Below are 15,267 nucleotides of genomic sequence, written 5' to 3' on the forward strand. Positions count from 1 at the left end.
GGCATATTTAGCAATGCAATCACTTCAGATTTCTGGTGTGATCTAATTGAAAAGAATAGTGTTTATGTTGAACGTCATAATTAACAAGCGCCCCCGCCACTTTCTTACGACAGCTACCAAACTTTTCGGAAAAGTTGACATAGCTTTAAAATGAACACTGTGGACAATTGATTTATAAAAAAATGTCCACACTTTTCTATGCTGAAAAATAGGCAGTAAGACTGTGTTCACATGTGTGGTAGAAGCCTTCATCGTAGACTCCATCAAAAATTACTGAAAAAGTGACGGACCCCATTCAAGTCAATGAGATCCATTAGGCGCTGTTTTTTGGTGTCATCATGTGATGGATCCATCACAGAATTAAATTCCGTTTTTCTGCTAACTATGACGGAACAGAAAAATATAATTTCTAGCGCAAATGTGAACAGAACCTAAACTACACCAGGTACAACATGGAACAGTTTTGGAGGTCACCTGTCTAGGGGAATATGTTGCACCAATGACAAATATGACAGAACTTATTGACTTTGTCCGTCCAGTTTCCATGTTACTTTTTTTATTGCGCTGCATAGCAAATTGCACTACTCTTCCCATCAGGTGTAATGGAAGCCTAGCAGAAGTTGAACCATGAAGCCAATGTGAACAGAGCCCAGTCTACCAATTTAATACTTTGGGCGCAAACTGTGTCATTTTAGACAAATCCTAAATTCCTGCCTCCTATAACACTAAGATTAAATCTCCCCTCTTGCCTTAGCGTGTACATAAGTGTAGACAAGAGCCGCAACTCGGTGAACTATCCGCTAGACACTGTACGACGTGTGTGACAGAAAAAACACCGGCTTCTTTTAATTTGCAGTCATTCTGCTACAAGGGAACGAACAGTACCATACTTCCGCCATTACCCATACTCGTCACCTGACGTCATTATCCTGCGCCGCTCTGTAAACGTCATATGTCGGTTCCGGGTCGTTCAAAATAGACTGCAAAGAAGTCGTGACAACTATAGGGAATTGCCGGTAACGACGATGGGGCGCTCCGTGCCCCGGTCCACCGTCAAATCCGCCATCAAAAAGCGCCTTCCTGAGCTGCGGCTAGATGGAAACGTAGACTTGCTGGTGAGGAGTCCGTGCCAAGTGCTGGTTGTGTTATACTCCGTGGGACAGTTTGCTGCTGAAGTTGGCGCTGTCTCTGTGTTCAGGTCGCACTACGAGGAGAGCTGCAGATAATTCTTATGTTCGGTTTCTTCTCTTTCAGATTTATTTGAATTGCGTGCTGTTCCTCCAGAGGCTGGCAACAGAAGCCCGCTTAAAAGCCATTGAGGACAGATGCTCTGTAATCAAACCCTCACACATCAGAGCCGTGGCCAAGGTACATGACTAACCCACAATACATGCCAGTGTGGCACCCTTACCAGTCTGCCACACTCATTGCACAGAATCTGGACAGGTCCTGTTACACGTTGGAAACTTAAATCTGACTTTTGCTCCTGATCAGGAATGACCTACAGTTAAAGAGTGTCTGCACTTTCAGCGAACTTTTGAAATGTCATAGAGACCTATCAAAAGTTTGGATCCTTAGACACGCAGTTGCAGAAGTGCCCAGCTGAGCGCTGTGCACCTTCGGCTGTGATCGGCGCTCCTTGTTAGGCTGAAGATGGTTTACATAAAATGTCTACGTAAGCCGTTTTCAGTCTGAGAGGTGCTCCGCTCATAGGTGAGCAGAGCACTTCTGCATCTTTGTTTCAGTGATGGTCTTAGGACCCAGACCCCCAACGATCCAAACTTTTGATGTGTCTCTATGACATATCAAAAGTTTTCTAACAGTTCAGATACTCTTTAAAGGGCTTTTCCCCATGAAGGACATTTATGACATATCCACAGGACCCGCACCTATCTCTAGAACGGGACCCCCTAAACCCGTTCTAGCTTTTGGTGCTAATGCTGTCTCCCGGCCACTTCCTGACTTTATGGTCGGGAGTTACACAAACAGCATAACTCGCTCAGATCCGCTGTTTCCGTAAGTCCCATAAAACTGAATGGTAATTACAGAAACAACGTAGCTCGCATGCTAGGCTTACTGCTTCCATAACTGCCATTCACTAGTATAGGAGTTACGAAAACGGCGTAGCTCAGCGAGCTACGCTGTTTCCGTAACTCCCGACCATAAAGTCAGGAAGTGGTCGGGAGACCGCATTAGCACCAAAAGCTAGAAGGGGGTTTAGGGGGCCCCGTTCTAGAGATAGGTGCGGGTTCCAGAGGTGGGACCCGCATCTATCTGACATTTGTGACATATCCTGTGGATATGTCATAAATGTCCTTCATGGGAAAATCCCTTTAAGGCTAGTTTCACATAACGTTTTTTTGCCTATGTTTGATGTTTCATCCATCACCATAGACTTGAACGGTATCTGTCTGACAGATTTTTCATGAACTTCGGTCAAGGGTTAAGGACGTATCACCATTGTACTCTGCCACTATTACTCATCTGTTCAATGGATCCATCGTCTATTTTAAAGTTCATGATTTATCCGATAAACAGATGCCTGTGACGTTTGCGTACAGTGGCATGCATCACCCAAAAGCTGTTAAAAAATAAATAAAAAATGAAACCACTTGTAACACACAATATTTTTCTTGCGTGATCTGTGATGGAAAATCATAGTTTACTACGCTATTCCATCCCTTTTTGAAAAAAGTTAAGAAAAGACACTGGCCCAATGGAGGCCAAAGTACACTCTTATGGTCTCCGTCGTGCTTATATAGCCCTATAGACAAATTAAGCGTGTATGTCGGGAGACATCATTGTAACGGCCAAGATCGGTGATAACTCTAAATCCGGCACTCGATAACTCTTAACCTCTCAGATGCTGCAGTCAATAACTGTGGCATCTGAGCAGTTAGGCAGAAGAAGGGGGCTCCCTCTGTCACCGAATCCCCTTCCTCGACCCTGTGTCACAATTGTGGGGTGCAAATTGGTTGCCGTGGCAGCCGAAGGCCTATTGAAGGCCTCCAGGTCTGCCACAAGTGTCCTATTATGAAGCTTTGGAGATCACAGATAAAGGCAATACATAAGTATTGCAGTGTATTGCCTGAGTGGACTAGTAATATAATAAAAAAAGAAAACCACTAAAAGTTTAAAAAAAAAAAAACCCTTTTCCCATTTTTCATACAAGTTATGTAAGCCATAAACATAATAAAATATACCGTTATTAAACCCGCTGGGTGAACGATGTAGGGAAAACAAATTTCACAATGCAAGCATTTCTGTTTTTTGGTCCTGTTTCTTCCCCAAAAAATTGAATAAAAAGTGATCAAAAAGTTGCATGTACCCCATAATGGTACGAATAAAAACTACAATTCGTCACAAAAATAACAAGCCCTCACAGTGTTCCATCAATGGAAAAATAAAAAAGCTATGTGGCTTAGAATATGGCAACACAAAACAATTTTGTTTTTGACAAAGTTTTTACTTTGTAAAGTGGTAAATGGAAAAAAAAACCATATGAATTTGGTATCGCTGTAATCGTATTGACCTGCAGAATAAGTGACCATGTTGATTGTACCGTGCGGAGAACGCCGTCAAAACAAAACAGAAAACAATAACGAAATCGCTGTTTTGTTTTTTTTCCATCCCACAAATATTTTTTCTTCTTTTCTGTCTAAGGGCCTGCTCACATCAGCGTTGGCTTTCCATTGAGGGGTTCCGTCGGGAGAACCCTTCAATGGAAAGGCAAACGGAAACCTGCACTTCCGTTTGCATCACCATTGATATCAATGGTGACGGAAACATTGCCAATGGTTTTCGTTTGTCACCATTCCGTCAGATTTCCGTTGTTTTGACGGAATCAATAGCGCCCTTAGGCTGGCTTCTCACAGTTCAGATTTTACATGCGTGTATTTTTTTAAAGCCAAAACCAGGAACGGCATCTAAGCAGAAGAAATATATAAACGAAGACCTTATAGGTCTGCTCTTCCGGATCCAATTCTGTTTTTGGCATGCAAAATTTGCTGCAAATCTGCACTGTGGGAACCAAGCTTAGGCTGGGTTCACACGTGGCGGAATTTCACTTAAATTCCGCTGCGGACACTCCGCAGCGTTAATCCGCAGCGGAGCCGTTTCTGCATTGACTTCCACTTCTATTTAGAAGTGTTCGTTTAGACGATGCGTAACATTCCGCTGCGGAGCATAGGCTGCGGAGCGGAATTTGGTGTCCGCAGCATGCTCTGTCTGTTGCGGAGCAGTGGCGGACTCATGGCGGAATTTCTCCATTGACTTCAATGGAGATTCTAAGTTCCGCAATGAAGTCCGCAGCTGTCATGCACATGTTATGTGTGCTGCGGATGCGTCTTGCTTTTTTGCCATGACATTTCTTCATTCTGGCTGGACCTATGTATTTCTAGGTCTACAGCCAGACTGAGGAAGTCAATGGGGCTCCCGTAATTACGGGAGCGTTGCTAGGAGACGTCTGTAAATAGTCACTGTCCAGGGTGCTGAAAGAGTTAAGCGATCGGCAGTAACTGTTTCTGCACCCTGGACAGTGACTACCGATCCCAATATACAGCAACCTGTAAAAAAATAGAAGTTCATACTTACCGAGAACTCCCTGCTTCTGTCTCCAGTCCGGCCTCCCAGGATGACGTTTCAGTCTAAGTGACGGCTGCAGCCAATCACAGGCCAAGCACAGGCTGCAGCGGTCACATGGACTGGCGCGTCATCCAGGGAGGTCGGGTTGGATGCCGAAAGAGGGACGCGTCACCAAGACAACGGCCGGTAAGTATGAAATTCTTTTACTTTCACTAGGGAAAGTGCTGTCCCTTCTCTCTATCCTGCACTGATAGAGAGAAGGGAAGCACTTTTCCCGCAGTCCGCAGCAGCTAGTCCGCATCAATTTACTGCACATTTTGTGCAGATCCGCAGCAGAATCTGCAACGCAGATTCTGTGCGGCATTGATGCGGACAGTTGCGGAGGAAATCCGCCACGTGTGGTCATGCCCTTAAGCACTCAGATGCTGTTCTACAATAAATGGTGCCGCTAAAAACATCAACTCGTCCTGCGAAAAACCAAGCCATCATATGGCTATGTTCACAAATAGAATAAAAATGTTTTTGGAATGTGGGGAGTAAAAAACAATTGAAAAAAAAACCGGAAAGGGTTTTTCCTACGAACAGAAGTTGCTGGTTTATCGCAAAGATAGCCATCAATTTCTGATCGGTGGGGTTACCTCTGGGAACCCCACTGATCCCAAGAATGCAGCGCTAAGACCCATTCACAGTTTTTTTTTACTGCGCTCCTAGCCACCCACTGTGCAGGGAATTGCAGCATAGCCCCGTTCACAGTATTGCACAGTGTGTATTGCAGTGATTTTGTGTGTACCTGTACAGAAGGATGGGGGAGGGGGACAAATTGTCACTGCTTTTTGTGTTGTTGTGGGTTTTTTTATGTTCTACTGTATATTATAACAATAAGAATGTTTTTTTTTTTTTCTTTAACAGATTGTCCTAAAGAAGTCAAAAGGTTAAGAAAGTTGTATTGAAATGTCAGACTGACGGAGTGTTGTCTTTTTACCTTCTGATATTCGAACTATTGCTTTTTGCTTCATTGTAATGAATGTTTTGTATTGATGATGATAGTTTATGAGCACAATACTAATTCTGTTGTTACTACAAAACACAAGATTAAATTGAGACTATTTTTGTCTTCTTTATAAAATAAGGACTATAAGTAACTAATGTTTTGCAGCAAGTGATGTAGTGAATGTTGCATGACCTGAATCCGGTAGACGTAATCCATTTTTAAATCTTATCAGAAAACGGACCCAGTAAACTGACCCTGAAGTGCTCATTGGGGACTGTATGCTTTCTGTGTAAATGACACTCTTTATCCCCTTCCAGTCGCAGGCATTTTTTTTATTTTTATTTTTTCCTTCCCATCTTCCAAAAGCTGTAAGTTTTTTTTTTTTTTTATTTACCGTCGCTATAGTCCTATGAGGGCTTGGTATTTTGCAGGATGAGTTGTAGTTTTTAATGACACCATTTATTGTACCATATTGTGTACTAGGAAACGGGGGTGGGGGGAATAGAGCAATTCCTCCATTGTTTTCTGCGCATCGTTTTTTCGGTGTTCACCGTGCAATTGAAACGACATGTTAACTGTATTGACCTGCAGAATACAGTTAAGGCAATACCAAATTTTAGTTTTTGGGTTTTTTTCTGTCGCTTTCAGCGGTATGTGCGCTTATTTTTTTTGTGGAATGTTTTTAATGTTACCATCTTGGGGTACATGCAAATTTTGGTCACTCTTTATTCCATTTTCTGTGGGAGAGGAGGTGACCAAAAACAGGGAAATTCTGATGTTTTTAAATCAAAAAAATTTACGCCGTTTACTGTGCATGTTAAATTGTAATGGTTAAGAATTTTACTGATGCAATACCAATTGTTTTGTTTTTACTTTTTACTTTTTTTTCTAAAATGTTTTTTGTTTTTTGATATATTTTTTTATTTAATTGATATTTTTCCTTTTTTTTTTTAACTAGTCCCCCTAGGGGACTTGATCCAGCGATTGTTAAATCGCTTGCACTATATACTGCAATACTAATGTATTGGAGTATATTGTGTTTCTGACAGGCACCTATTATAGGAGTACAAAGATGGCAGACCTGTGGGCCTTCATTAGGGTCGCGGGGCAATGGGCGGTCCGTGGGGATCGCCCCCTGTGTCTAACGCGTTAGACGCCACGGCCGCTATTGACCGCGACATCTAAGTGGTTAAACAAGCAGGATTGTGCTCGAGAGCGATCCCACTCATTACAATGAAGTATCAGCTGTAGTATACAGCCGACATACTTACCCTACCTGACTATGACATAAGTATACGTCAAACAACGGGAACGGGATAAGTAAGGATGCAAGGTGGCCAACATGCATGAGGTACCATTTACGCTTGAGCCGTTTTGGCACTATGGACTGGTAAAGAGGACCGGTTGAAAATATGTGAGATTTCAGCACCTGATCGGCTTTTCCAGGGACTAATGAGTGGAAATGCATTCTTCAAAATGCCCTTAGTTAAGTTGTCAATGATCGCACAATAAATATAATGTTTATATGCATACAACTACAGTGTAACACTGTACACTAAATAAAACAAATATAAAGTTTGACTGTATTTTATGGAAAAAAAAACAAATTGTACCCATTGATCTTATAAAACAATACCAATTTTACTATATTTTTGTGTGTGAATTTGCAAATTGAAAATATAGAAAAAAGTTAATATTTCCTCTAATAAAATAAAAAACAATCTTTGCTTTAAAAATTGGGTGGAAAAATTATTTTAGTAGCTCAACACACTAATCGTTGAACCACCATGTGGCAAAATCGCTAAAATAATACCTGATAAGGGGGTTTAACCCCTTAGTGACCAGCCTATTTTAGGCCTTCCTGACCAAGCCATTTTTTACGTTTTTCCATAGTCTCATTCAAAGAGCTATAACTTATCTATTTTTGCGTCGACACAGCTGTATAATGTCTTGTTTATTGCAGGACAAGTTCTAATTTTTATTAGCTCCATTTTGGGGTACATAGAATTTATTGATTAACTCTTTTCTGGGGGGGGAATAGAAAAAAAACTGCAATTTCGCCACTTTTTTTGCATCCTAAATTTACGCCATTTACCATGTATAAATAACACGTAAAAATGTGGGGCGGTCACTAACGGGTTAAGGGGGTCTTAATATTTCAAATTAGCATTTTTCAACCTTTTTATTATGGTGTCTGTCTTATCTTAAGACGAAAATTTAAAATAAGGGAAACTAACTACTTGAATATTCTTCAAACTGAATAAAGAACTTAGTTTTTGTGTACTAAAAAAACAAAACATTACCGTAGTTTAAATCCAGGGAGATGATGACTTGTGCCATTTTCCGTGCCGTCTGCTATATTCTTGGACCAGTGTTGAGCATGAGTATTTATTAGGTTGAAGTCACACATTCCGTTTCTAATGCAGTTCTTCGAGCCAAAATCAGGAGTGGATCTAACATGAGGAAAAGTATAAGGCCTTCCTATATACAAGCACTTCATTTTGAACTCCCTCTACGCTTTGCCTAAAAAATCTGCCCAAAAAACTCAATGTGTGGTTCCAGCCTTACATTATTTTCCTGCAAAATGCATGCTCCAAAAACAAGTGAATCGTATGTATAAGTGGGATAGTTGTGGCACACAGCTCCGCCACATCCTTCTGTTTATTAAATTGGTAATCTTGTGGGAATAAGCAGTTACAATGTGGTCACTGGAATGACACACACATTTGTCTGAATTCATTTCTTGATTCCATTTTCTTCCTAACTATAAGCAGTAAAACCCAGTGGAAAGTTTTCAGTCAGTTCAGGTTAAGGGCACGTTCACACGGCTTATTTTCGGGTGTATTTCAGAACATTAAACGCTCCTATTACACTCTGAAATACACCTGCAAACAGCTTTCCCTTAATTTCATTGGGAAATACATTATGTAGTTTATATGAGGTATATTTTTACACTGCTGAAGTAAAAAACGCCTTGTAAAAAAGTGACATGTCACTTCTTAAAACATTTTACGAGCTGATTTTTTTTTTCTTATTGGTACTGCAATATAACGTTTCAGAAATAGTCCTCAAAATCTGTTTTAAAAAAAAACGTACAAAAATTACTTGTTTTACATCGATGACTCTCTCCACCAATTTAAAATGTAGACTCAAAAGCATACTCTAAATTTCCTTCTATTTGACATCCCGTTCAAAGAATCTAGCACTTTTTGGTACAGAACTGCATAATAATCTGGAATCTCACAAAAGTAGGAGACTGAGCAGAGTCTCCTCATACGCAATAGTCGCATATTTTGTTAGTGACTGCCAGGGTTGAAAAACGTAACTAGTAGATTCTACCCATTATGACTGTCCAATAATCCTGCATCTGTCAGGTCCCAAAAGTGCTGGATTAAAGTGTTATTTTTTTTTTTGCAACTACTCACATTAAATCCCACTCGGCTGTTTCTGTAAATCCCAAAGAGTATATTGGAGAGAGCTATACAGATGTGCAACCTGCTCTCCCTGATCCTGTGCTACCAGTAGGATAACAATCACCCCCTGTAGCACACCACATCTCCGTTTTGGGTCTTTGTCAAGTTGGTGCTAATCGTAATCTGGCTCTGCAAATACAGCACCGAACTATTGGATGAAATGGTATTCACATGGCCAAGAATGTTTCTTTTTCACAGAACTCAAGCCGAGCTCTTAAAATGTTGGAGTGTTGAATCGCAAAGTATATTAGAACGTTGCAGAACTTTTCATTATAGAGTGATTCATCTGTATTTACCGACTGAAAAATCCTTCTAATTTATTCATGCATTGTATGCAAACATGTTCCAAAATCTGGGCAGGTTTTTGACTGATTGAGGCTTCGTTCACATCTGCGTCGGGACTCTGTTCATGGGTTCCGTCTGAGCTTTCCGTCGGGAACTCATGAACGGAATCCAAACTGAAACCATAGGTTTCTGTTTGCATCCCCATTGATTTCAATAGTGACGGATCCGGTGCAAATGGTTTCTGTTTGTCACAGTTGTGTAAGGGTTCCGTTGTTTTGACAGAATCGATACTATAGTCGACTACACAACGGTGACAAATGGAAACCGTTTGCACTGGATAGTCACCATTGAAATGGTGATCCGAACGGAAACCTATGATTTCAGTTTGGATTCCCTTCATGGGTGCCCCTGAATGAATGCTCCGACGGAACCCATGAACGGAGTCCCGACGCAGATGTGAACGAAGCCTAATGTGCATGCGCCATTACATCAACAACTCATGCACAGAGAGTGTGCAGCTCTTCAGTACAGAGATGTACAGACTACTGGACTTTGTATACCGAGATATTCTTCCCTAGAATCAATGCACCTCTGACAACCCTATTACAGCTCTGTATAGAATGAAGCTGTAATACGGCGTGTGTATGAGCCCTAATTGTGCTTGGTATCTCATATATAATGTGCTACCTGCGCTACCATTTTTTTGTAGACCTTGGTGGGAGAGACCATTCACAAATCCACAATGGGCCCAATGACTGCTAACAGTCTTACAGGAAAAATTGCTATGAGCAACAATGACACTTTTTATAAGATAGTTTAACAACTCGAGTATTTTAATCATAAGCATTAAAGTGGCTGTTCACTAGCTATATCGAAATAATACATTTTTCCTGGAGCTCTTTTATAGTTATATTATCAAAAAGGTAAATTTCCACATCATCGTTGCCTGGGGGTTCCTTCTGTTCTGTGTTCACGGTTTCTCGTCAGTTTGCAAGTCTTGTGGTTGATCCTCCTCAGTCTGGACCCATCAGTTTGCCCCTATTCACCACTATCCGAGTTGTCAAGTGCATTATTGGGTTTATTCAACCCACATGTGTGCAAGAACAGAAAGGAACACCACTGTACATAACCGAAAGAATTCAAATTATGCTTCTTTTAATATAAAACTCACAAGCTAAAAATACTCTTAAAACTAGAAAATTGTAACATATCACAAAGAAATGTTTTTAAAATTTTAAAACTGTTTCGCCCGTACTTTGGTCATTTTTAGCGTGTGACTATAATATAAAAATAATAATTTGGATCCTTGAGGTTCTGCGCAGTGGTGGTGGTTTTTGTTTTTTTTTCTTGCACAGATGTGTGTTGGATATATTTAGTGTAAGGTGTTTGAGCACTTGGATACCAGGGAATACGGGCTAAGGGAAATGCATTATTATTTCTTATGGGGTGCCTGTCCTATACGGGGAAGACTGAGTAGTCACTTTAAAAAAACAATATGAGACAGATGCAGTAAAATTGTAATTGTTTGCTTAAACTTTAATTGCAAATTGCTTGCAAACCAGACTTGGACCCTGCAAAAAGTTGCAGAGATTTAAAGGGGTAATACAGAATTAGAAAAAGATGGCTGCCTTTTTGTTCCAAAAACACCACCTGTCCATGGGTCGTGTCTGGTATTGCAGCTTCTGGATGACTGAATTTTACTGCTTTTTTTTTAACTCTTTAATAAATCTGTGTTCAGTAAGTTCCTCCTAGTAATGGTTGCAGGCAGGGAAGAAATGGTATTTGGAGCTTGGCATGAGGAATATTCGGTCATCAGTTGTCTGGTAGTGGACAACCCCTTTAAGCGGTCTCAGTCATGCAACAGTTAAGAAGTCGGTATGTAACTTTAGCCTCATGCTCGACTGGTATCACGAGAACAGTTTTAAAGAAGTGCAAAAGTTTTAAAACGGAAAACTATCACTATGGAATTGGATTTCATTCTTCTGGATTAAGAAGTTCCTATGAGTCCAGGCCCGTGTCCCAATACTTATCTATTTTTATAATCCGACACTAGCTTTTCTGTGTGTTTTGAATTTTTTGTTAAGCAGTTGTAACTTTTAATGACCTACATTGAAACGCTTCAGCGAAAGTTGATGATTGTATTTTCTCCTAAACAGAAGTGATTAAAATAGCACTAGAGTCTCATATTCTTCTAAGAAAAGTAGATCAGGCTTGTTATTTAATAACGAAGTTCTAGGAGGGGATAACACGGATTGTTCTTTGCAGATCATAGTTAAATTAACAGATGCTGTTGATTTACAATCTTGCATTTTACTTGGCCCTGATTTTTAGAAGAAGATTTGGTTAAACTTAACATTTAAAACTAAAAAAACACAGAGGAAAAGCAGAGGCTGCTGTGACCTGAAAGGTGTCACAGCTGGATTCAATTGTCAGATCTCTTCTTTTAGCATTGGCCAATTATTAACACGTCTGTCCCACTGAGTAATGGCTCATGCACATGACCGTCTCCTTGCATGAGCTGTATATTTAGAGCAAAAAACGGCTGGATCCCATCCTTGGAGATCATAAAAGTCTCTCCCACACCTTATGAAAAGCTTTTCTGATGGCATATGGTTTTGAATATACACTATATGGACAAAAGTGTTGGGAGACCTACAGGAGCTTTTATGACGTCCCATTCGAAATACATAGGCATTTGCCCATTCATCCAGAAGAGGACTTGTGAGGTCAGACTGATGTTGGATGAGAGGGCCTGACTCACAATCTCCATTCTAGTTCATCCCAAAGGTGTTCGATGGGGTTGAGGCCAGAGCTCTGTGAGGGCCAGCCAAGTTCTAATACACCAAACTCACCCAACCGTGCCTTTACGGACCTTTTTGTGCACTAGAGTCATGCTGGAACAGAAAAGGGTCTTCCCCAAACTGTTCCCACAAAGTTGGTAGCATACAGTTGTCTTATATATTGAAGCATTAAGATTTCCCTTCACTTGATCTGAGGAACCTAGGCCAAACCCTGAAAAACAGCCCCATAGCTCCATCAAACTTTACAGTTGGCACAATGCAGTCAGGCAGGTAACGTTCTGGAATTCACCAAACCCAGACTCATCCATCAGACCTCCAGATAGAGAAGTGTGATTCGTCACTCCACAGAACACATTTCCACTGCTCCAGTGTCCAGTGGTGGCGTGCTTTAAACCACTACAGCTGACTCTTCATATTATGCTTGGTGATGTGAGGCTTACATGCAGCTGCTAGGCCATAGAAGCCTATGCCATAAGACCCTGACGCACATTTTTGTGCTAATGTTAATGCCAGAGGAGGTTTGGAACTCTGCAGTTATTGAGTCAGCAGAGCATTGGCATCTTTTATGCACTATGTGCCTCAGCACTCGGTGACCACGTTGTGTAACTTTACCTGGTCTGCAACTTTGTGGCTGAGGTGCTATGGTTCCTAAACGCTTCCACTTTACAATAATATCACTCACAGTTGATAGTGAAATTTCTTTCCTCCTAGATATTTCACAAACTGACTTTTTGCAACAGTGGTATCCTATTCAATGAGCTATTTAGAACACCCCATTCTATCGCAAATGTTTGTAAACGTGACTGCATGGCTACGTGCTGGATTTTATACACCTGTGGTAATGGGACTGAATGAAAGCCCTGAAGTTGATGACTCTGATGTGTTCCAACTCTTCTGTCCACATAGGGCACGACTCATGCATGGTATGATAATGCAGCCCTTTGCATAACCTACAAAGCCTGATTGACACAAGGCATATGTTTTGTGGTATTTCACCACAGCTGCTAGATGTGCCATGTAATTTAACCCCTTAAGGACACGGCCAATTTTGGCCTTGAGGACAGAGCAATTTTTTTTACATTTCCCTCTTTGCATCCCGACGCTCATAACGCTTTTTTTTTTGTACGACGTAGTTGTATGAGACTTTGTTTTTTGCGGGACGAGTTGTACTTTATGTACGTACCATTTTTTGGTACAAATACATTATCGTTTAAGTTCTATAAATTTTTAATTAGATTAAAATGCAGAAAAAAAGCAGTTGCGCAGCAGTTTTAATATTTTTTTTTTTTACACCATACACCGATCATCATAAATAATGTTATACATTTGTTGTACAGGTTGTTACGGTCGTGGCGATACCAAATATGTCTATATTATTTAATGTTTTGGGACTTATATTTTAAAAAGTTTATTTATTATAAAAAATGTGTGTTTCTGTGTATTTTATTTACTTTTTATTTATTTATTTACCATTATTTTTTTTTTACATTCATTTAACTTTTTTTTTTTAATCCCATAAAGGGATTTATCATTTTGATTTTGTAACTGGCATAGATCTATATGCTAGTACATTAGCCTGTGTACTGATTGTACACAGGCAGTTGTTAGGGCATACCTCAGTATGCCCTAACAACAGGAAATATGTTCAGACAGCCCTGGGGTCCTTCAATGGACTCTGGGCTGTCTGGCCATACGAGTTGTGGGCTTTGATCGCGTCACAGTTATTTTCTGTGACGCGATCAATGTGCAGTCCCCCCTCTTTGAATGCCGCGATCAGCTGTTATCACGCCGTTCAAAGGGTTAACAGCGGAGAGAAGATGTTTCTCTTCTCTCCGCTGTCAGAGCGGGGCCGTGGCTGTGTATTACAGCCGTTGCCCCGCTCTCGATCGCACACACAGAGACGGCAGGGACGGCTGTCACACAGGACGAGTATGCTCGTCCTAATGCGCGAAGTGCTCGCCGCTCAGGACGAGCATACTCGTCCTGTGTCGGCAACCAGTTAAATGGACTTCATACCGTTCCCATGTTGTATTTTTTTCTGCTGCATTTACAGTTACTTTAGGCCTTGCTGCGCTGTTGAAAATTAACGAAAAAAAAAAGAGACAAATACTTAAAAAGTCCACATGTTAAAAAGACGTGAAGAAAAATCCAACTGCACACTGGATGAAGTATGAAAACTTAAATGCAGAAAAAGTCTAGAAAGATGTATTAAAAATCTTAAAGATCATGCACAGAAGTGAAATAACTCCAATTGTAATAGTCTGAGATATATATACCTGACACACGGAATCCAGCTAATAATGATTACATCTACAATTATAACATAGATATAATCATTATTGGATGGATTCTGTGTAAGGGTATGTTCACACGCTTAGCAAAAAACGTCTGAAAATACGAAGCTGTTTTCAAGTGAAAACAGCTCCTGATTTTTAGCCGTTTTTTAATTGACTAGCGTTTCTTACGGCCGATTTTGGAGCTGTTTTTCTGTATTTGAGTCAATGAAAAACCGCTCCAAAAACATCTCAAGAAGTGACATGCACTTCTTTTTTTTCCCGGGCGTTTTTTAACGCGGCCGTTTTTCAGCTGAACTGATGGAATCAACTGAGACAGAACAGTCAAGTTTCTATGTATACAGGATACATAGAAGCTGTGTCTTAAAAAATAAAACATTTTTTTTATAAGTGCTTACTAAAGTTGCTTAAACACACAAAATACATTCATGTTGTTTAAAATATTTTTTTTTGCAAAGGTGTAAGTAGCCTTTAAAATGTAGCCTGACCAATCACAGAGGAAAGAAGACAGTGCTGCTGAATTGTCGCTAAGCTTCTTATATGTATTATTTATGTACATGTTTGGAACAACTGTGTATGATGAACCACCCCAGTTTGCAGTCCCTTAGCTTATGCTTAGTTCACATCTGCGTCAGCGCTCCGTTCTGACATTCCGTCGGAGCTTCCCGTCAGAACGGAACCCTGACTGAAACAAACGGAAACCATAGGTTTCTGTTTGCATCACTATTGATTTCAATGGTGACAGATCCGAGTGCGAATGGTTTCTGTTTGTCTCAGTTGTGCGAGGGTTTTGTCGTTTTGACGGAAATAATACCGTAGTCGACTACCTGGTTTCCGTT

General features: G+C 40.5%; 1 protein-coding gene across 1 annotated transcript; it reads left to right on the forward strand.

Moving 5' to 3' along the window:
• Positions 1–914: 914 nt before the first annotated feature.
• CENPW (centromere protein W) lies at positions 915–7,153 on the forward strand. The gene is made up of 3 exons (XM_075864255.1): positions 915–1,115; positions 1,255–1,368; positions 5,494–7,153. The coding sequence occupies exons 1-3, from the start codon at positions 1,026–1,028 to the stop codon at positions 5,518–5,520; spliced, it is 231 nt and encodes a 76-aa protein (XP_075720370.1). The 5' UTR covers positions 915–1,025; the 3' UTR covers positions 5,521–7,153.
• Positions 7,154–15,267: the final 8,114 nt, after the last annotated feature.

The sequence above is a fragment of the Rhinoderma darwinii genome, chromosome 4, assembly GCF_050947455.1.
Source record: "Rhinoderma darwinii isolate aRhiDar2 chromosome 4, aRhiDar2.hap1, whole genome shotgun sequence".
Lineage (NCBI taxonomy): Eukaryota > Metazoa > Chordata > Amphibia > Anura > Rhinodermatidae > Rhinoderma > Rhinoderma darwinii.

Bases quoted from the DNA above. Each gene is read 5' to 3' on its own strand.
- CENPW (XM_075864255.1), top strand. From the start codon at position 1,026: ATGGGGCGCTCCGTGCCCCGGTCCACCGTCAAATCCGCCATCAAAAAG. The intron at 1,116-1,254 runs GTGAGGAGTCCG...CTTCTCTTTCAG, and splicing joins ATGGAAACGTAGACTTGCTG to ATTTATTTGAATTGCGTGCT. The intron at 1,369-5,493 runs GTACATGACTAA...TTTCTTTAACAG, and splicing joins ACATCAGAGCCGTGGCCAAG to ATTGTCCTAAAGAAGTCAAA.